Raw genomic sequence first — 21,644 nt, 5'->3', positions numbered from 1 at the left:
CTCTTTAAAATCCTTATTAAAGAGGTTATATATCTGGTTATTACTGTTTGAGTCTTCAGAGCTACCATCTTTGCGTACTAAGCATATAAGGGCTCTGATCTTTCCTATTGTGACCTTTGTAGTCTGAAGTTTATTTTTTTGTGTATGTATGTGTTGTTGGATATAGGTAACTAGAGTTAAAATGTTGATGCATGCTCTTTGTGAGATATAAAGTAAAGGATTTCATGACTGTATTGGCAGCTTTTAGGAGAATAATATTGACTGAGTTCAGCTTTCTAGTTACGTTCAGACACTCTAAATTCACAGGACCAGGTCATAGAGGCAAAGAATTGGGATCTAGCTGGGAAGTAGGCAGGCTTAGGTACTAACCTTCCCCACAACTTTCTAAATTGCATGTGTTTTTGGAACCAATCATCAACTTCTGATTGTTTGAATGATTCTGATAAGTTACTGGACTCAGGGGAGAAAAATGTTTGAAAAAGTCAATTTCACTTGAGCATCGTTCTCTCAGATCTTTTTGGAAAAAATTTATAAGAAACAATATATTTTGACCTAATAGAACTTTTTGACCCTGAAAATCTTTATCCTGACTGTATTTGGTGCTAGTACTACATTTCACAGAAGAAATTTAGCAAATAGGAAATGCTAAAATGAGATGACACTGAAAATGAGTCTAATCTGATGAATAGTCTTTCTTGAACTTTCTTGCAGTGCTTAAGAGTTGTCTCTTTTATAAATGTGATTCCTTTAGTTGTGTCTCCAAAATTCTACTCATAATATTCAACAGTCAATAGAGAAAATTTTATTCCTAACTTATTTAACCCATGAATTAGTAGTTGTGTGACCAGACAACAAGAATTTTGTCTTCAAAGCTTCAGCATTCTCATCAGCCAAAAAAAAAAATGAGTAACATGATTGCTTCACAGTATTCTATGGTTTAGAAGAACTCAAGGAGGTCCTTGAATAAGAGTTTATAAAACTAAGCAAGTAAGATCCTATCTGTGTTAGAAGGTTGAGTTCCATGAAAATTTCTTAAACTTCTACCACTGTATTTACATCTCAACAAAGTATCTTTATCATTGCCAAAAATGAAGAGTAGGAGTTAGAGTTTGTGGCTATGAATATTTTCTTTTTTTCTTTCTTCCTGACCTATTAGGAGTGGCTTTCAGCAATGGAGAAATATGGAAGCAAAACCGGCGTTTTGTTCTCACAATTTTGAGGAATATGGGGATGGGAAAAAGGACAATTGAAGATAGAATTCAAGAGGAGGCTTTGTGTCTGGTGGAAGCCTTGAAAAAAACCAATGGTGTGTATTTCATAATGTCATTACAGTAATAGTTTGGGTAGATAAAATGCTTTTAAATGTAGGCTAAAGAAATATCTAATGGCTGAAAAGCAAGTTTAATTTTATTAACATGATAACAATAAGAAGTGGAGAAAAAGGATTTTTAAGGTATCAGATTCTATAGTATCAGCATTATCCAAAATCCTTCTCTTTGCATGACAGTTGAAAGAGCAAAGAATGGGACCAGAGAGGTGGTGCAGTGGTAGGGTGTTTGCCTTGTTGACCTAGGATGGACCGCTGTTCAATCCCCCAGCACCCCATATGGTTCCCTAAGCCAGGAGTGATTTCTGAAAGCATAGCCAGGAGTAACCCCTGAGCATCATCCGGTGTGACCCAACACCCCCCCCAAATAAACAGTCCCCCCAAAATGAAAGAGCAAAGAACAAGAAAAAGAATATATTGATTTATGTAATTTAGTTTATTGTTTCAGAGTCATACCTGGAGATACTTAGTATTTACTTTTTTGTTTGTTTGTTTGTTTTTTGGGCCACACCCGGCGGTGTTCAGGGGTTACTCCTGGCCGTCTGCTCAGAAATAGCTCCTTGCAGGCACAGGGGACCATATGGGACACCGAGATTTGAACCAACCACCTTTGGTCTTGGATTGGCTGCTTGCAAGGCAAACGCCGCTGTGCTATCTCTCCGGGCCCGTATTTACTTATTTTTGTGATAAGAGATCATCCTGGTAATGCATGAGGGAAAGAATATATGTGGTCCCCCAGATTGAGTCAGGGTTAGTGGCATACAAGGAAAGTATCCTAACTATTGTACTGTCTTTTTGACCCCCAAACATATTGTGTTTAATTGGTACCCAGGCATGGTACTGGCAATCAAACTTGAAACATGAGGTAACTTTACTAGAAATTTCTTGAGAAATATTGTAAGCATTTCTTAGTATATGTAGGTCAATTAATTAGTCTGTGCAGTTAAAATTAATTATATGTAAAAAAAAGAGCATCAGAATTCAGTGGTAAAATTTAACATCAAATCCTTCTAATATGTAATGCTATATGACTAGTATATATGAAGGGGTGTTTTGTAAAAGAATGGAGCTACAATTACAGTAGCATAAATATACTTAATTTGTATGTATGTAAATTTATTTGTTGGCTAGCAGAAAGGATAAAAAAGACAGGGTCGACAGTTGCTTTTATACACATAATTGTATATATGTAGATCAATGTATTAGAAGGGTGATCAGGTAATTAGCAGTGGGAAGGGCTAAGATAAGTGTCATATCAGGTTTATATATTGCTAGCCTATTAAAATATTTTTCAAGAATGTTATTAACTTAGTAACATCATAGTTTACATGATACATAGACACTTTTTAAGCTGGCACTACCCAAATAATCTGATTTTTTTTTATGATAGAAGTATACAATGTACAATGATATAATAAAAATATATCTGGACCGAAGTGATAGCGCAGCGAGTATGGCATTTGCCTTGCACAAAGCCAACCTAGGTTAGATCTCCAGCATTCCAGATGGTCTTTCAGGCACCACCTCAGAATTGATTTCTGAGAGCAGGACCAAGAGTAACTCCTGAGCACCAACAGGTGTGTCTCCCCCACAAAACAAAACAAACCCAAAATGTCTATAATTTGAACTTCCACCTCAGATGGAGTTATGAAAAGGTTTTAAATATTATAATGCCATGATTTACCAAGTGGAATTTGTATTCGAACAGTCACTTCAGGTATTAAATATTCAAACACCAATCATACTACCAGTGGTGACCTTTTCTTCACCAGTGTCCCAAATTTACCTTGCAGGCACAAAAATGTGCTTCATATTATTTGTTACAGCACAAAGGTAAATGGAATTATTAAAATGTTGATCAACAAAGGTCAATTTGAGATAATTTTTCCCCGCTTCCCCATCCCCGAGATAATTTTTTTGGCCACACCCAGCAGCAGTCAGGAATTACTCCTGGCTTTGTGCTTAGAAATCACTCCTGGCAGACTTGGGGGACCCTATGGGATTCTATGGGATACTGGGGATCAAATCCGAGTCGGCCATCTGCAAGGCAAACTTCCTACCAGCTGTGCTATTGCTCTGGCCCTAATTTGAAATAAAAAAAATTGTTTTTTGGTTTTTTGGGCCACACCTGGTGACGCTCAGGGGTTACTCCTGGCTATGCGCTCAGAAATTGCTCCTGGCTTGGGAGACCATATGGGCCACTGGGTGATCAAACTGCGGTCTGTCCTAAGCTAGCGTGGGCAAGGCAGATGCCTTACCGCTTGTTATAGCTCCGGCGCCTGAAATAATTTTTATGTATCTCCTTGGTGTTACTAAAGTCAGTGTTTAAAGGTTCACTAGGATTTGGTTGGTGCTAGTTAAGCCTTCTATGACACTGTTTAGGCTTACTAAACTTGGTAGATTTCTTTGTAAGATTCCCATCAGATTTTCTGAGATACTACTAGGGATACTTACTGATACTACTAGAACATTTTGAGGCATTGCATGGCCGCAAGTGATTGTATGGTCCAGGATCTACAGATCTGAAACAAATGTGGAGGATTGGCAGCTTGGTAAGGTCAAATTGTGGAACTGGGCAATTTCTGTTAGAGGGTGTCAGGAAGAAAAGGGAATCAGTTTCCATCTAGTCTGAGAATGCCCCAGAAAGATGATCCCAGATCTATGAGTCAGAGGATGTTACTTTCTTTTGGAGCTTGGTGGAGGAGCTTGCTGTTTTTCTGCTGGAATATAGCAGGTGTGGGTCATGAAAAAGTTTATAAAAAGTTTTCCTAAAATTGGAGAGATAGCACAGTGGGTAGAGTATTTGCCTTGTATGGCCAACCTGGGTTCAGTCTCCAGCATCCCATATAATCCCTGAGTATTACTAGAAGTAATACCTGAGTGCAGAGCCATGAGTAACCCCTGAGCATCTTCGGGGCTGCCCAAAAAACAACACAACAACAAGAAACAATATTCTTGTGTAAAGCAGGCTGGTTCTGTTGCACATCTAAAAAATACTTGAAGGTGTAGGAAGGGAAGAGTTGAGATGGAAGTTGCAGCATGCAAAAAGAGGTTTGTGTAGTTTAAACTCTAGGCCAATTAGGGACTGCTTGAAATTTTAATATTATATTTTCAGATGTGAATAGAAGAAAAAGGGAGTGAAGCTTAATATATTCATCAACTGTTTAAAAAGGATATATACTATATTTCATGCACAAGACACTTGTTTCTGAGATCTGAATGTAACTCCAGTTTCTCAAACCCTCTTCTACAAGAAAAACACAAGTATTTTTATTTATGTGTGTGTTTCCAGTTGTGCTTTGTAAAATATGACTTCAAGTCTCCTCATTTTCCATCTATTTTATCACTTTTCTCACTAGATAAGAATTATCCACACTAAAACCATATCTTATATGTTTTCTTTCATATATAGGATTTGCCTTGTGGCAATTATTGAATAATGATATAAATGGAGATTATTCAAAGAAAAGTAATGAATCAAATGAAATGTATTAGACAGAATTGTCTGGAAGAACTATTCATTTATTTTAGGCTTGTTGAGTTTATTGTTATGACAGGTAGTCATAACAATTGTTTATTGTTTATTGTTATGACAGGTAGTCCTATTATTAAAAAACCTTACAAGTCATTCACTCTCAATGGTTTTGAACTGTTGATCTAAGATTTATATGAAAATTGTGTTCTAATAGTTCATTTATTTTGCTTTTAGCATCTCCTTGTGATCCCGTTTTCCTTTTGGGCTGTGCTCCCTGCAATGTGATCTGCTCCATTATTTTCCAGAATCGTTATGAGTACAATGACAAGAAATTGCTTACCTTGCTAGAACATATTCAAGAAAATCTCAGAATCTCAGCAACCTCCTGGATACAGGTGAGTCAAAGTTTTTTCCAATGGAAAATAATTTCCTAGCAAATCTATTGTTCATCTCTGCCCCACTTCTTTTCACTATTTCAAATCAGCTAAAATCATGTTTTCAATTATAGCATTGCCAAATCAATAGAATATATTTAAAGAAAATTAAAGCATGAGACAAAGTAATAGAAAAGTAAAAGAGAAACTATCAATTATAGCAAAACCTGATAGTTTTATCTGTAAAGAGGGTAGTGGTGTTGTAAGGTGTTTGTCCTATGTATGATCTTAGAAATTTTATTAATCTGTTATATAATTGCTACATATTACAATGCTAGGTGGATTACAGTGATGATGTGGTCTTTTTGGGAAAGGTCTGCAAGAATGAACAATCTATGCTGCATTGTTTTGAACAGAAAACGGGCTATTTTAATCTATTTTTCTAAAGTAGCCTTGCTAAGAGTAGGAGTGAGCTATAGTTAGACTCTAGATTTTTGTTTCTCTATTTTGTTTAAAAAAAGTTATAGATTATGCTTACTAGTATATCCAATCATACAAGTGCTGCCTAATATGAATCAAGAAACTCTAATTCTTTTAGAATGAATAAAGACGTTGTGCATACTTCTGAGAGTGTAAATACCTAAAGAAAAGTGAATCCTTTTTATCATAAGAGTTATGAGTTGAGTAAATACTGTAGATGATTTTAGAGAAAATATGTATATGTGAAATTGGGATGCACAGTAGTTTCAGGCTCCATCATTAGGTTGTGTCCAATTTATTAGTTTGTGACTGATTTATTAACCCTACACAACTTCACATTTTCATTTTGGAAGAGAATTGTTTCAGAGAGTGATGATTAGGAAATGAATTTAGTGTGTCTTAAAATTTATTTGTTTTATTTGTCTTATATAGCTTTAAGCATATATAGCTTTCAGCATATAGAAACATATCTGCTATATACTGGGCTATATACTGGGCCAGTATTGCCAAATGAATTAATGAGCGATTCTTTTTCTTTCAGCTATACAATGCTTTTCCTTTATTAATACATTATCTCCCAGGATGTCATAGGGAGCTTTTTAAAAACGTGGCTAAACAAGCGAAGTTTATTTCGGAGAGAATAAAAGAACACCAAGAATCCCTGGATCTAAATAATCCTCGAGATTTTATTGACTATTTTCTGATTAAAATGGAAAAGGTAAATACAAATCCTTTATTTTTTGTGAATGATGTGACTCAGGGATTAGCTTTGTCTTTCCAGTGAAATGGGATAGCTAAAAATGCTCAGAATTAGATTTAATAAAACAACTGAAGATAAAGGCTTAAAATTATTAATTGCTTATGAAACCTGTTATATGTCCAACCATTGAAGACTGTCAGAAAAATTTCTAAATTTGAAATGAAAGACTGAAGTAATATAATATATTAAAACTGGTCCTTTATTTAGATTTTGTTGACTTCTGGAAGGGGAGGGTTCTTTAAATAAACAGATTGTCCCAGTACTCCAGATGAACTTGTAGCCATTCTGGGCCTGCTTTTGTGGGCTTGATGGTTCTGGTTCATTTTAGTGCTGCTGTAATGCTTTAGGGACCACTAGGACACATACAGTGGTACCTCTGGAATTCATGTGATATCTGAAGAACCATGTGCTTCTAGGAGGTTGGGAACCTTTTTAGGCAAGGCACGAGCTCAGTCCTTTTAGTCCTTTTACTTCCTGTGTTTGAAGTTGACTCATTATTTGGGGACAGTTTGAAATAGACACATTTAACAAAACAGGCACACACAAAATAAGGATTCATGTCAACCTATTATCACTCATAAAAATGTTTCTTTGAATGGAGAATACAACAAATGAGGATACAAATATAAATAGGAACCTTTAGAAAGAATCCATGAAATATTCACAGATCCTAAATTTGGTATATACTCTGCCTTCAATAAAAAAATCTGTTCAAGAAAGTAGAACTACAGTGATCAAATGTGTATAATTTCCAAAGAGGATATATTGCTTTTAATTTTAACTATTTGTTTTGGGTATAAAGACTATAAGGTGGGAATACAGATGTAGTTTGGGCCTGATTTTTGGAGACGACTGAAAAATTTAGACACGATAAAGTTGAAAGATCTTAGAGTTGAGAGTAAATACTTGATAAATTTTGTCTTTGTAGCAAAGTATAAAATAACCAATTTTATCTAGTAAGTGTTAAATTAAGTGATCAGAAAAAACTTATTGAAAGTTCATGACTTTTACTGTATTTTAATTTAACTTTTTAAAAGAATCAGTAACTATTTATGTTTATTGCTTATTTTAAACTACACTACTTTTTTGGGGGGGTTTGGGTCAGACCCGGCAGCATTCAGGGGTTACTCCTGGCTCTATGCCCCTGGCAGGCACAGGGGACCATATGGGATGCCGGGATTTGAACCACCGTCCTTCTGCATGAAAGGCAAACGCCTTACCTCCATGCTATCTCTCCGGCCTCTACACTACTTTCTCATATCTAGTTTATATCTAGTTTAGTTTTCCAAATAAGACAAATAATCAATCACAGATGCTATCTTGAATTATTTTATATTACCTCTACAAATTTATTCAGGACCCCAACCATAATATAGCAGGTAGGACATTTGTATTGCACATAGCCAACTCAGCTTCAATCCTTGGCACTATATATGGTCTTCAAAGTTCACCAGGAATAATACCTGACCACAGAGCCAGGAGTATTCCAAGAGTAGCCCAAATACAAAAATAATAACCACCACAACAAACCTAAAAATACAAAATTATTATCCATTAATAAAAAGAATTTAACACACTATTTTCAGGAAAAGCATAATAAAGAAACTGAATTTACTATGACCAACTTGATCATGACCATATGGGATGTGTTTGTTGCGGGAACAGAGACAATGACTACTACCTTGACGTATGGACTCCTGCTTATGCTGAAGTACCCAGAGTTCACAGGTATGATCATACATAATGAATAGGATAAAATTCCTAGTAGTCATTGACAGTCAACACTGTTGACTATTCCACACTTTACCAGACTAAAAAATGTACAAGTAAAATATTCATCATTTGTACACCTTCCTATTATTGGCTGTATTAAATTTAAATTTGATTATAAAATAAACTCATCACTCTTTGTGGTGAGGTTCATGAAGTGGGCTGTAACTTCCAGCCCTTCTCTCTCTTGTCGCTGAAAATTATTACAAGAATGTCTTTCATAAAATGAAATAGCATTATAAGTTTGAAGGGTCAAGGTTGTTTTTCCTGCTAAAGTGAAATTTTTTAATTTGGATTAGGACACAAGCAGTAAACAGAGTGACTTAAAGTTGTAAAAAATTAAGCTTTATTTCTCTAAAATGAACTCAATTTTTAAAAGAACATTGTAAACCATGCATTTCTTAAACTAATTTAAACATTTTAGAAATATATAAAAATGTTTTCTATTTTCAAATTAAAATTAGGAGGCTTTTTAAAAAATTAAATAATTTCTTTATTTAAACATGGTGATTACAAACATAACTGTAGTTGGGTTTCAGTCATAACAAGAACACCCCCCTTCAACCATGCAACCTTCCCATCACCAATGCCCCATCTCTTCCCTCCCCCACCCCAGCCTGTATTCAAGACAGGCTTTCTACATCCCACACTCACTGACATTGTTATGATAGTTCTCAGCATAGGTATTTCTTTAACTGCACTCACTGTGCTTTGTGGTGAGCTTCATATCTTGAGCTGGTCATTCCAGCCCTCAACTCTGGGAATTATTTCAATGTCTTTAATTTTTTTAAAAACCCATAGATAAGTGAGACTTTTCTGCGTCTCTCTCTCTCTCTCTCTGTCCCTCTGACTAACTTCACTCAGCACAAATAGATTCCATGTACACCCATGTATAGGAAAATTTCATAACTTTATCTTTCCTGACAGCTGCATAATATTCTATTGTGTATATGTATCAGTTTATTTAGCCATTAATATGTTGAAGGGCATCTTGATTGTTTCCAGACGCTGCCTATTGTAAAAAGTGCTGCCATGAATAAAGGTGTGGGGAAGGGATTTTTGTATTGGGTTTTTGTGTTCCTAGGGTATATCCATAGGCGTGATATAGCTGGATCAAATGGGAACTCAATATCCAGATTTTTGAGAAATCTCCATATTTTTTGCCATAAGGGCTGGACTAGATGGCAGTTAATGAGAGTTCCTTTCTCTCCACATTCCTGCCAGCACTGATTGTTCTTGTTTTTTTGTTTTTTTTTTTTGTGATGTATGCCAGTTTCTGTGCTGTGAGATAGTACCTCATTGTTATTTTGATTTGCATCTCCCTGATGATTAGTGATGTGGAGTATTTTTTCATGTGCCTTTTGGCCATTTGTATTTCTTCTTTGAGCAAGTGTCCATTTCTTCTCCCCATTTTTTTGATGAGGTTTTATGTATTTTTCTTGTTAATTTCTGTCAGCACCTTGTATATCTTAGATATTAGCCCCTTATCTGATGGGTTTTGAGTGAATAGCTTCTCCCATTCTGTGGGTGCCTTTTGTATCATAGGAATTATTTCCTTTGAGGTGCAGAAGCTTCTCAGCTTAATATAGGTCCATTTGTATATCTCTGGTTCGACATTTTTTTCAGAGTGCTGTTTCTTCCTTGAAGATACCTTTAGTTTCAATGTCCTTCAGTGTTTTACCTATGCATTGTTCTATACACCTATGGTTTCAGGACTGATATCAAGGTCTTTAATTCATTTGCATTTGACTTTGGTGCATGGTATTTGCTGGGGGTCTGAGCCCGTTTTTTGCAAGTTGCTGACCAGTTGTGCCAACACCACTTGTCAAAGAGGCTTTCATTGCTCCATTTTGCATTTTTTGCTTCTTTATCAAAGATTAATTGTATATCTGGGGAGCATTCTCTGAATACTCTAGTCTATTTCACTGATCTGAGGGTCTGTCTTTATTCCAATACATTACTGTTTTAATGACTATTGCTTTGTAATACAATTTAAAGTTGGGAAAAGTGATGCCTTCCACATTCCTTTTCCCAAGGGTTTCTTTAGTTATTCTTGGGTGTTTATTGTTCTAGATGAATTCCAGGACTGTGTGATTCATGTCTTTGAAGAATGTTATGGGTATCCTTAGAGGGATTGCATTAAATCTACACAATATCTAGGGAAGTATTGCCATTTTAATGATGTTAATCCTCCCAAATACATGGGCATGGTATATGCCTTCATTTCCGTGTATCCTCTTTTATTTCTTGAAGCAGGGTTTTGAAGTTTTTTTCTTTTTGTTTTTTTCTTTTTTTTCTTTTTTTTGTTTTTGGGTTACACCCGGCAGAGCTCTGGGGTTACTCCCAGCTCTATGCTCAGAAATCACTCCTGGCAGGCTCAGGGGACCACATGGGATGCCGGAATTTGAACCACCGACTTTCTAATTGCAAGGCAAATGCCTTACCTCCATGCTATCTCTCCGGCCCCTGTAGTTTTCTTTGTATAAGTCCTTCCCATTTTTAGTTAAGTGGACTCCAAGATATTTAAGTTTGTGTGGCACTAATATAATGGGTTTGTTTTTCTTTTTGATATCCACTTCTTCTCTATCATTATTGGTGTATAAGAAAACAATTGACTTTTTTGTGTTAATTTTGTATCCTGCCACATTGCTACATGAGTATATTGTTTCTAGAAGTTTTTTGGTAGAATCTTTAGGGTTTTCTAAATTAGTATCATGTCATCTGCAGATGAGAGTTTGACTTCTTCCTTTCCTATCTAGACACCCTTGATATCTTTCTTTTCTAATCACTATGGCAAGAACTTCCAGCATTATGTTGAATAGTAGTGGTAAGAGATGGCAGCCTTGTCTTGTACCAGTTTTTAGAGGAGAGGCTTTTAGTTGATCTTCATTGAGAATATTTGCCATTGGCTGTGGTAGATTGCCTCTACTATATTGAGAAAAGTTTCTTTGATTCCTATTTTGATGAGAGTTTTTATCAAGAATGGGTGTTGGACCTTATCAAATGTGTTCTCTGCATCTATTGATATGATCATATAGTTTTTATTTTTATTTTTGTTGATATGGTGTATTATGTTGATTGATTTATGGATTTTAAACCATCCTTGCATTCATGGGATGAAACCTACTTGGTAATGGTGAATGACCTTCTTGATAAGGCATTGGATCTTTTTGTTCAGAATTTTGTTGAGATTATTTGCATCTGTGTTCATCAGAGATATTGATCTGTAGGGGTTTTTTGTTTTGTTTTGTTTTGTTGGTTGTGTTGTTGTTGTTGTTGTTTTTGCAGCATCTCTGTCTGGTTTTGATATCAAGGTGATGTTAACTTCCTAAAAACTGTTTGGGAGTGTTCCTTTTTCTTCAATTTCATTAAAGAGTCTGCAAAAGATTGGTAGAAGTTCCTCTTGAAAGGTTTGAAAGAATTCATTAGTGAATCCATCTGGTCCCAAACTTTTGTTTTTGGGAAAACTCTTGATGTCCATTTTAATTTCCTCAGTAGTGATGTGTCTGTTTAGATATACAAGGTCATCCTGGTTTAACCATGGAAGAGTGTAAGTATCCAAGAATTTATCCAGTTCCTCCAGGTTTTCATGTTTTGTGGCATAGAGTTTCTCAAAGTAGTCTCTGATTACCCTTTGAATCTCTGCAGTATCTATGGTCATCTCCCCCTTTTCATTCCTAATCTGGTGTATTATATTTCTCTCTCCATTTCTTTGTGAGTTTTGCTAGTGGTTTTTCAAAGAACTAACTTTTGCTTTTGTTGATCTTTTCAATTGTTTTTGGATTTCCTTTTTATTGATTTCTGCTCTAAACTTCTGCCTACCTATTTTTGGTTACTTTTGTTGGCCATTTTCTAGTTCTGAATGCTGTGTCATTAAGCTTTTTATATAGGCCCCTTCTTTCTTTCTGATGTGTGCTTGCAAGACTATAAAATTTTCTCTTAGTGTTGCTTTTGTTGTGTCCTATAAATTCTGACAATTTGTGTCTTCATTGTTATGTGTTTTCAGTAATACTTTGATTTCCTTTTTTATTTCATCTCTGACCCACTGGCTGTTCAGTGTTTAGTTTCCAGGTGTTAAAGTTTTTCTTCTGTGTATTTTTGTAGTTCACATCTAATCAGTGCCTGTGGTCTATGAAGATAGTTTGTAAAATTTCTATCCTCTTGACTTTATGGAGGTATATTTTATGGACTAGCATGTGTTCTATCCTGGAGAATGACCCATGTGCAATGTAGAACAATGTGTATCCAGTTTTCTGGGAATGGAATGCCCTATATTAATCTACTAGTCCACTTTCTTCCATTTCTCTTCAAAGCTAATACATTCTTGTTGGGTTTTAACCTGGTTGATCTATCAAGAGCTGTCAGGGCAGTGTTGATTTCTCCCACTATTATTGTGCTGGTATTGATATTTTCTTTCAGGTTTGTCAAGAGTTGTATTAAATATCTTGCAGGTCAATCATTAGGTGCATATATGTTTAGGTGTGTGATTTCTTCTTGTTTTACATATCCTTTGATTAGTACAAAATGACCAATTTTGTCTCATAACTTTTCTGAGTCTAAAGTTTATTTCATCTTATACTAATATGGCCACTCCAGCTTTTTAAGGGCATTATTTGCTTGGATGATTCTCCTCCAGCCTTTTTTGAGTTTATGCTTGTTTTGATTATTCATATGTGTTTCTTATAGGCAGCAAAACGTTGGATTCAGCTTTTTGATTCATTTTGCCACTCTCTGTCTCTTAATTGATGCATTTAGTCTATTGACATTTCGAGAGATAATGTCATGGAATTTGTATTTATATTTATATTTGTCATGGGATTTAGTGTCATCTTTGTGTAGAAGTTTAGTGTATCTGCTGGACTTTCTTTCCTTAAAGTAGACCTTTCAGCTTTTCTTTTAGGTCTGGTTTTGAGTCTGTAAAGTTTCTGAGCTGTTGTTTATCCATGAAGCTGTGTATACTTCCTTCAGACCTGAAAGTGAGTCTGGCTGGGTGTAGTATTCTAGGTGAAGCATTCATTTCATTGAGTTTTGTCACTATATCCCACCACTACCTTCTGGCCTTAAGGGTTTCTTGTAACAGGTCTGCCATAAATCTTAAGGATGCTCCTTTGAATGTAATTTCCCTTTTTGATCTTGCTACTTTCTGCATTCTATCCCTATCTGTGGGATTTGTCACTGTGACTAGGATGTGTCTTGGGGTGCTTTACTTTGGGTTTCTTTTAGCTGATACTCTTTGGTCATGCAGGATTTGGTTGCATGCTGTCTTTAGCTTTGGTAGTTTCTCCATAATGATGTCCTTAATTGTTGATTCTTCCTGGGGATTTTCAACCTGGGTCTCTGGGACTCCAATTGTTCTTACGTTGTTTCTGATGAATTTATCAAAGACTTCTATTTTCATCTGCTCACATTTTTTGATTATTTTTTCCATTGTCTGATCATGTGCTTTGAGTTTTTTCCCCCAATCTCTTCTTCTGTATGGAGTTGTTTTGTATCTTATCTTCCAGCTCACTGATTCTGTTCTTAGCTTCTGTTACTCTGTTGGAAAGGCTTTCTATTGAGGTTTATATTTCATCTGATGAGTTTTTCAGTCCTGTTATTTCAGTCTGGAGTTTTCTGATTTCTGTCTTTGTGATCTGTTCAGCTTGATCTATGCTTTCTTTGAGTTCTCTGAACACCCTCCATATTTCTACTCTAAGCTCCTTATCTGAGAGGCTAATTAGGTGGTTTGAATTTTTTGGGTCATCAGAGCTACCATCTTCAGTTAATATTTCTGATGTTGGCTTGCATTGCTTCCCCATTGTTATGCTCGCTGTGTGTGTGTATTTTTTTCTACGTTTTATGGAGGAGTTCATTTGCTAGAGATGCGCTCTGGCCCCAACCTGCTCAGGTGTTGGTTTCAAACCTGCAATGCTCAGGCCCCTCAACAATGGCGTCAGCGGTGGCAACCGACTCACCCTGTTCAGCCGTGTCCAGGGCACCTCAGTCTCTCAGCCTCCTTCAGGGAACGAACTCACTTTTAATGTTGCTTTCATGTCTGTAAATTTTTTGTCAAAATATATTTTATTTTAGAAAAAATATATTATATATATACTTGAATTATATTTCTTCTTGATGCATTAATAGTAGAGGATTTATTGAACAAAATTAAAACATGGATCAAAGTAACTCACTGAAAATAAAATTATACAATAAAATTTTCTATATAAAATCTTTTGCCAATGTACTAGATAAAACATTTTCCTCACAAGCACAATTTCTCTTGCAAATACAGTTCTCCCCCCATATTTTTAATTGAGCCTTAATATAAGAAGATATATATTTTTTTTAAATATGGAACGCTTCACGAATTTGCGTGTCATCCTTGCGCAGGGGCCATGCTAATCTTCTCTGTATCGTTCCAATTTTAGTATATGTGCTGCCGAAGCGAGCACAGAAGATATTTTCTTCACTGATTTATTTGCTTTATACTTCGGTGCATTTAATTAAATTGTATTAATTTAAATTAAAATGTAGTACATTTTCCCACAACATCTAAAATCCTTAAACTAAGATGCTTTTCCATGTTACAATTTGGAATAATCTCATAAATTTCTGTTTACACATATTGTGGATGTGATTCATTTGTGTTGCTTCAAGTAACAGATAACCAAATAATTTCACTGACTCTTATAATCCCTGTTATTGATTATTTACAATACTTGACCATTTTCTCCAAACCTTTAGATCTTTGGCATATTGCAGAAGATCTTTTTTCTTTGTTTTATTTTCCTCTTGGGTTTATATGTCTATGATATCCATTTATATTTCTTTTATTGAACCACTCATTGTATGTAGGTTCTTAATTTATAAGTAGTTGCTACAAAATTTAATAATTTTTAACTAGATAGACCCTGATCACTCAATATGAAAAGGTGAAATCTAAAACTTCTCCTAGCTTCTTAATTTTTTGTTTTATTAGAGCTATAATCACAGATTTTCATGTATTCCACAGTAAAGTTGGTAGCATGGTATTAAAAAAATGGCCTAAGGCAAATAGCAGTGTCTTAATATTCTGACTCAATTTAGTAAATATGTAATGTTAGACTCGAGACATGATATTTCTTAACGTTTATTGTCTATTCCTCATAGAATAAGTCTTTTTTGGGGGGGTTACACCCGCCGATGCTCAGGGGTTACTGCTGGCTCAGAAATCACCCCTGGCAGGCTGGGGAGACCATATGGGATACCAGGAATTGAACCCGGGTCTTCCCAGGTGTGCCGTGTGCAAGACAAAAGCCCTACAGCTGTGCTATCTCTCAGCCCTCCTAGAATAAGTGTAAGTGTTTTTATAGATAATTATTTGGCATTATTAAACTAAAGCTTAACCCCCCAGCTGTTTTAAATTTTTAAAGTCTTCACTCTTTTCAAAGAGATTCCCATCTGTTTATTTGAAAAATAATCACTAACTTAACTTTTTTTTTTTGGGGGGGGGTTTGGGCCACACCCGGCAGTGCTCAGGGGTTACTCCTGGCTGTCTGCTCAGAAATAGCTCCTGGCAGGCACAAGGGACCATATAAGACATGGGGATTTGAACCAACCACCTTTGGTCCTGGATCAGCTGCTTGCAAGGCAAACGCCGCTGTGCTATCTCTCCAGGCCCACTAACTTAACTTTTAAATAAAGAAAAAATAACTAATATACTACTGCATTTAGAAAGCAATACTATGAAACCTACTCTACCTCATGCTACTACGTTGATAAAAAAAATCTCTTAAAGTCACTAACACAATCCTATTCAAAACTTAAAATTGTATGGTTAGGGATCGAAAATGTCACATAGGGGCTGGAGCGGTGGTGCAGGGTGTAAGGCATCTGCTTTGAGCACACTAGCCTAGGACGAACCAAGGTTCGATCCACTGGAGTCCCATATAATTTCTCAAGTGATCTTTGAGCACACAGCCAGGAGTAACCCCTGAGTGTCACCAGGTGTGTCCCCCCCCCCCAAAAAAAAAAAAAGAAAAAGAGAAGAAAATGTCACATAAAACCTGTATATGAAGATACATGTTTATACATTTACTTTTCTGGATCTGTTTCTTTATTAATAAAATGTACAAAAGAATACCCTATGCAAGACTATTTTATAATTTATTTGTTTTATTTAATTAAAGGGCCATAATTTACAGAGTTATTGATCTGAGTCTTAGGTATACAATATTCCAATACCAATCCCATCCTGAATTTGTCAAAGATAAAATCATAAATGGCAAAATTCAGGAGTGAATTTCTTGTTATAATTGGATTATATATTTAAGTCACTAACAAGATTTAATATGCCCAAGAAATGGAATTTTTGAAGAAGAAGCAAACAATTTTTCTATTTCTCATATACCACCACAACATGATTAAGATGTTGAAACAAAAAAAATTCTTTCTTTTGTATAATTCTGATTTCTTTCTTGTCAGCTAAAGCCCAGGAGGAGATTGTGCGTGTGATTGGCAGACACAAAAGTCCTTCAATGCAGGACAGGAGCAACATGCCCTACATGGATGCCTTGATACATGAAATCCAGAGATACACCGACATTGTCCCCAATAACCTACCTCATGCTGTGACTCAGGACATTAACTTCAGACAATACCTTATTCCGAAGGTGAAAAATATTCTTTTTAAAAATTTTTTTGTTTGTTTTTTTGGGTCACACCCGGCAGCGCTCAGGGGTTACTCCTGGCTCTATGCTCAGAAATAACCCCCAGCAGGCTCGGGGGATCATATGGGATGCCAGGATTCGAACCACTGTCCTTCTGCGTACAAGGCAAATGCCCTACCTCCATGCTATCTTTTCGGCCCCCCCAAAATATTTTTATCTCATTCTTCTGAGGAATCTTAGACTATTCAGCTGTTTAACCATGCTAATATAATCTACTTGAATTTATAAATGGGCTTTTTAAAATTAATTGTTTTGTTTAAGCACTGTGGTTACAAAATTGTTCATTAGGTTTCAGTCATAGAATGTACAACACCCTTCACCAGTACTCCCTTCCCACCACCAATGTCTCCCGTTATCCTCCCACCCCCACCCCCACTTGCCTGTCCTTGGGGCAGACAATTTGCTTAAATGGGCTTTTTTAATGTTTAGTCTCTGTGTAGGTACTGGACCTAAAAAGTGTTGATATTTTTCTTTTATAGTCAGCATTTGGGAAACCAATATTTTGTTGTCTGGAATCTATTTCTGAGATAAAGTCATAAAATTGGAAAAAAGTCTAGGAAACTAATAGTTTCCATGTCCATCATGTATAGGAAAATTTTATGACTTCATCTCTCCTGACAGCTGCACAGTATTCCATTGTGTATATGTACCACAGTTTCTTTAGCTATTCATCTCTTGTCTGGCATCTGGATTGTTTCCAGATTCTGGCTATTGTAAAAAGTGCTGTTATGAATGTAAGTGTGCAGAAGGCATTTTTATATTGTGTTTTTGTGTTTATAAGGTATATCCTTAGGAGTGATATAGTTAGATCATATTGGAGCTCAATTTCCAGGGTTTTTTGTTTTGTTTTGTTTTGTTTTGTTTTTGGACCACACCCGGCGTTGCTCAGGGGTTACTCCTGGTTGTCTGCTCAGAAATAGCTCCTGGCAGGCACAGGGGACCATATGGGACACCAGGATTCGAACCAACCACCTTTGGTCCTGGATCAGCTGCTTGCAAGGCAAACACCGCTGTGCTATCTCTCCAGGCCCCAATTTCTAGTTTTTTGAGGAATCTCCATATTGTTTTCTATAAAGGCTGGAGTAGACAGCATTTCCACCAGCAGTGAGTGAGAGTCTCTTTCTCCCCACACTCCTGCCAGCACTGTTTTGATTTGCTTCTCTCTGATGATTAGTGATATAGAGCATTTTTTCATCTGCCTTATGGCCATTTGTACTTCTTCTTTGAGGAAGTGTCTGTTCATTTTTTCTCCCATTTTTTTTTTTGGATGGAATTAGATGTATTTTTTCTTAAGTGGTTGACAATTTCTGATTTTAATGAGAGTGAAGAGTTTTTTAAGTATATGACCACTCAGTAGAATTTTGTAGAAGACCTAATAACTTGAGTCCAAAAGGAATATTATATTTTATAGATACAGCACCTTGATAAAACAGTGCAATTTTTATCAAAAATTGCTGGCTAGTGTGATAGTACAAAAGGTAGGGAACTTGTCTTGCACATAGCAGTCTCTGGTTTGATTCCCAACATCTCATTTGGTCACCAATGCCTGCTAAGTGATCCCTAAGCCTAGACCCAGGAGCAAGTCCTGAGCATGGCTGGGTTTGGCTGAAAACAAAACAAAACAAAGCAGAACAATGCACTGTATAAATATTCTTTTATTTCCATAAAAGCAAATGTTGGGGTCAGGATACAGACTGATATGATTGTCCTGCAGTCAATAAATCTTTGGACTTTTGTTACATGATTTAATTTCTATTAATAGGAATTAATTTAATTCCTATTAATCTGATTGGTCTCAGGGAGAAAATTCTCCCTTTTTTGTGTCTCAATATTCTCATCTACAAAAGAAAACAGTTAAGTGAGAGACTTGTTTTGAGGTTCATTACCTCTTTTATTTAATATTTGATTTGAGTGATTGATTTTGACTGGAGGTCATACTTGGCATTGCTCAGGTCTTATTTACTACTGGCTGTTCGGAGATCACTTCTGGTGGTGCTCAGGGAACCAGAAGGGGGTGCTGAAGATCAAATTCAGGCAAAGGCTTTACCTAATGTACTCCTTTCTTGCTTCCCCTCTCCACCTCACAACCTTCTTTGTAATTCACATTTTATTTTCTATCAGGGCACAACCATATTTACATCTCTGACTTCTGTCCTTTATGATGCCAAAGAGTTTCGCAATCCAGAGAGATTTGATCCTAGTCACTTCCTGGATGAACATGGCAACTTTAAGAAGAGCAGCTACTTCATGGCCTTTTCAGCAGGCAAGCAAGCATTTTTATTTGAATATAGAAGGCTCCTCCTAAAATTAGAATTCCATAAAGACTTTTCTTACCTGCTCTAGCCAGCTAGTTAATTCACTGAGGGCATTATATGTGGTAGACCTATATTTATGTTCAGGGATACAGAGAAGATTCATAAATGAAGTCCTGAAATGTTCTTGTTTTTGGTTTTTGGGTCACACCTGGCGCTCAGGGGTTACTACTGGCTCTGTGCTCAGAAGTTGCTCCTGGCAGGCTCAGGGGACCATATGGGATGTCAGGATTTGAACAACGGTCCATCCTATGTTGGCCATATGCAAGGCAAATGCCTTACCATTGTGCTATAGCTCTGGTCCCTTGAAATGTTCTTATGGAAGTTACTGTATGAGCCTAGAGAAAAGACTTGTATTTTCTGTTCAACAAGAATAGAGAGTTACAGAAAAGACTATTTGAGGCTGTTCCTTCAGTATAAACAAGGGAAGAATAAATAAATAAATAAACAAACAATAGAAACCTGGGAAGAAGCTAATAGCTTACTGAAAAAGACCTGTTAGAGTTTAATGAAGAAACTTTTTCGAGGCATTGGCAGGAATTAGGGAAGAAATAGTGTAGAAAAGAACTCAGGATCTAATATTAATAAGATGTTACCATTCTATACCACAAAAGACAAGAAAAGAAATATTTCTCTGTAATACAAACAATTTTAGTAGAGAGGAGTGCCTCAACAGATAGGAGAATCCAGAGTCTAACTAGTTGGCCTGTCAAAGTGGAATTAGAGAAATATCTAACCCTTTGAATTTATCACTGTCTGATTACTCAAATACAATTAAAATAACATTCAGTTTATGTTTCATTTTCAGGAAAAAGAACATGTATTGGAGAGGGCTTGGCCCGTATGGAGCTATTTATATTTCTGACTAGCATTTTACAGCATTTTACCTTGAAACCTCTGGTTGATCCAAAGGACATTGACACCAACCCAGTTCTCAGTGGAGTAGGCTCTGTACCACCCAACTATAAATTATGTTTTGTTCCAGTTTGAAGAAATTGGTTGCCAGATTACAGAGCAATGCTTCTGCCTTATATGTTAGACATTATGCACCTACACTTTCCTAGCAGGAATGACTTTCCTAAAGCTTATCTCTTTTAATTTTCTCTGATTTTCATTCATTCTTTGATATTCTCTGAGATTCATTTCAAATTTTCTGCCTAAAATAAAGATGCTTTATCTCTATAAAAATATGGATTTTTATTATTGAGGTAACATTTGATAATAGGGTTAATACCTATATTTTTGACACAGGCCCTCCACCATAGGATCTATGTCACTTCTAGGACTTATGTCACCATAAGACTCGTATCACATCTCTCACCTTCTCTGGTATGCCCCAGACCTCCTCTACAATAGCATCAGTTTGTTGTCATAGTCCAATGGTTTGATTTACTTACATATTGCCATTTTTTTGTTTCCTTATAAATCATACTGAGTGAGATCAATTTGTCTTTTTGTCCCCCCCCCCACTCGGACTTATTCTGATTATCTAACAGCTTTCCAAGTTGTAGCAAAAGCAATATTTTATCTTTTCTTTTTTCTCATACCTGAGTAGTATACAATTATATGTATATACCACAATTTCTTTATCCATGCAATGTCACCAGACGTTTAAGTTGCTTTCATATTTTGGTACCCCTACACAACACTATAATGACATAATTGTGCACATTTTAAAAAACATTTTTGGGGGCCGGAGCAGTGGCACAAGTGGTAAGGCATCTGCCTTGCCTGTGCTAGCCTAGGATGGACCTCAGTTTGAACCCCGGTGTCCCAAATGGTCCCCCAAGCCAAGTGAGTGCATGAGCGTCACCGGGTGTGGTCCAACCCCCCCCCAATTTTTTTTTGTATTCTTGGGATGCATAACAAGAATTGGAAATGAAAGATCATATATCATGTGTCTCTTAAAATTTTTTGACAGGTCTCCATATTGTTTGTAATTAATGACGAATTCACAACATCATCGTCCTCCTAATGGTGAATGAGGGCTCCATATTACAGCATTTCTATCCACAGGGGTTAGTTATTTAAGAATGTTTGCTTGAAACCTTTGTCACTGTTCTGAAGTGATAATTTATTAGCATTTTGATTTTCATTTCTCTGATAATCACCAATAATGAGCACTTTTTTCATATATGTATTAGACATCTGTATGTCTTCTTTGAGGAAGTGTCTGTTTAGATCCTTTCTCAGTTTTTCACTGGAGTTATTGATCTTTCTCAGTGTTACATGTATCTTGGAATTTGGCCTTTTGCCAGAGTGGGTACTTAAATAATGTTAGTCCATTAACCTCACATATTTGGCATAGAGTTGGTATAATACTTTCTTTTTTATACTTTTAATTTAATTTTTTATATATAAAATCTTTATTTAAGTACCATGATTACAAGCATAATTGTAGTTGGGTTTCAGTCATAAACAGAACACTCCCCTTCACCAGTGCAACATTCCAACCACCA

The 21,644-nt window shown here is 36.1% G+C and overlaps 1 protein-coding gene and 1 non-coding gene across 2 annotated transcripts in view; one reads left to right on the top strand and one right to left on the bottom strand.

Annotated features, from left to right (window-relative positions):
* LOC125994864 (cytochrome P450 2C21-like) overlaps positions 1 to 20,274 on the top strand; it is a 31,616-nt gene extending 11,342 nt beyond the window's left edge. The window contains exons 3-9 of the mRNA XM_049764390.1: positions 1,157 to 1,306; positions 5,037 to 5,197; positions 6,198 to 6,374; positions 8,003 to 8,144; positions 16,629 to 16,816; positions 18,995 to 19,136; positions 19,994 to 20,274. Coding sequence (XP_049620347.1) covers positions 1,157 to 1,306; positions 5,037 to 5,197; positions 6,198 to 6,374; positions 8,003 to 8,144; positions 16,629 to 16,816; positions 18,995 to 19,136; positions 19,994 to 20,175 — 1,142 coding nt within the window. The 3' untranslated portion in view covers positions 20,176 to 20,274. The remainder of the gene's footprint in view (positions 1 to 1,156; positions 1,307 to 5,036; positions 5,198 to 6,197; positions 6,375 to 8,002; positions 8,145 to 16,628; positions 16,817 to 18,994; positions 19,137 to 19,993) is intronic.
* Positions 14,511 to 14,617, bottom strand: LOC125995249 (U6 spliceosomal RNA). The gene has a single exon (XR_007490801.1). It is a non-coding gene; the product is annotated as a U6 spliceosomal RNA (small nuclear RNA).
* Positions 20,275 to 21,644: the final 1,370 nt, after the last annotated feature.

Source organism: Suncus etruscus, chromosome 17, assembly GCF_024139225.1.
Source record: "Suncus etruscus isolate mSunEtr1 chromosome 17, mSunEtr1.pri.cur, whole genome shotgun sequence".
NCBI lineage: Eukaryota > Metazoa > Chordata > Mammalia > Eulipotyphla > Soricidae > Suncus > Suncus etruscus.
The sequence above is the reverse complement of the archived record's forward strand: the minus strand, read 5'-3'. Positions and strand labels throughout refer to the sequence as shown.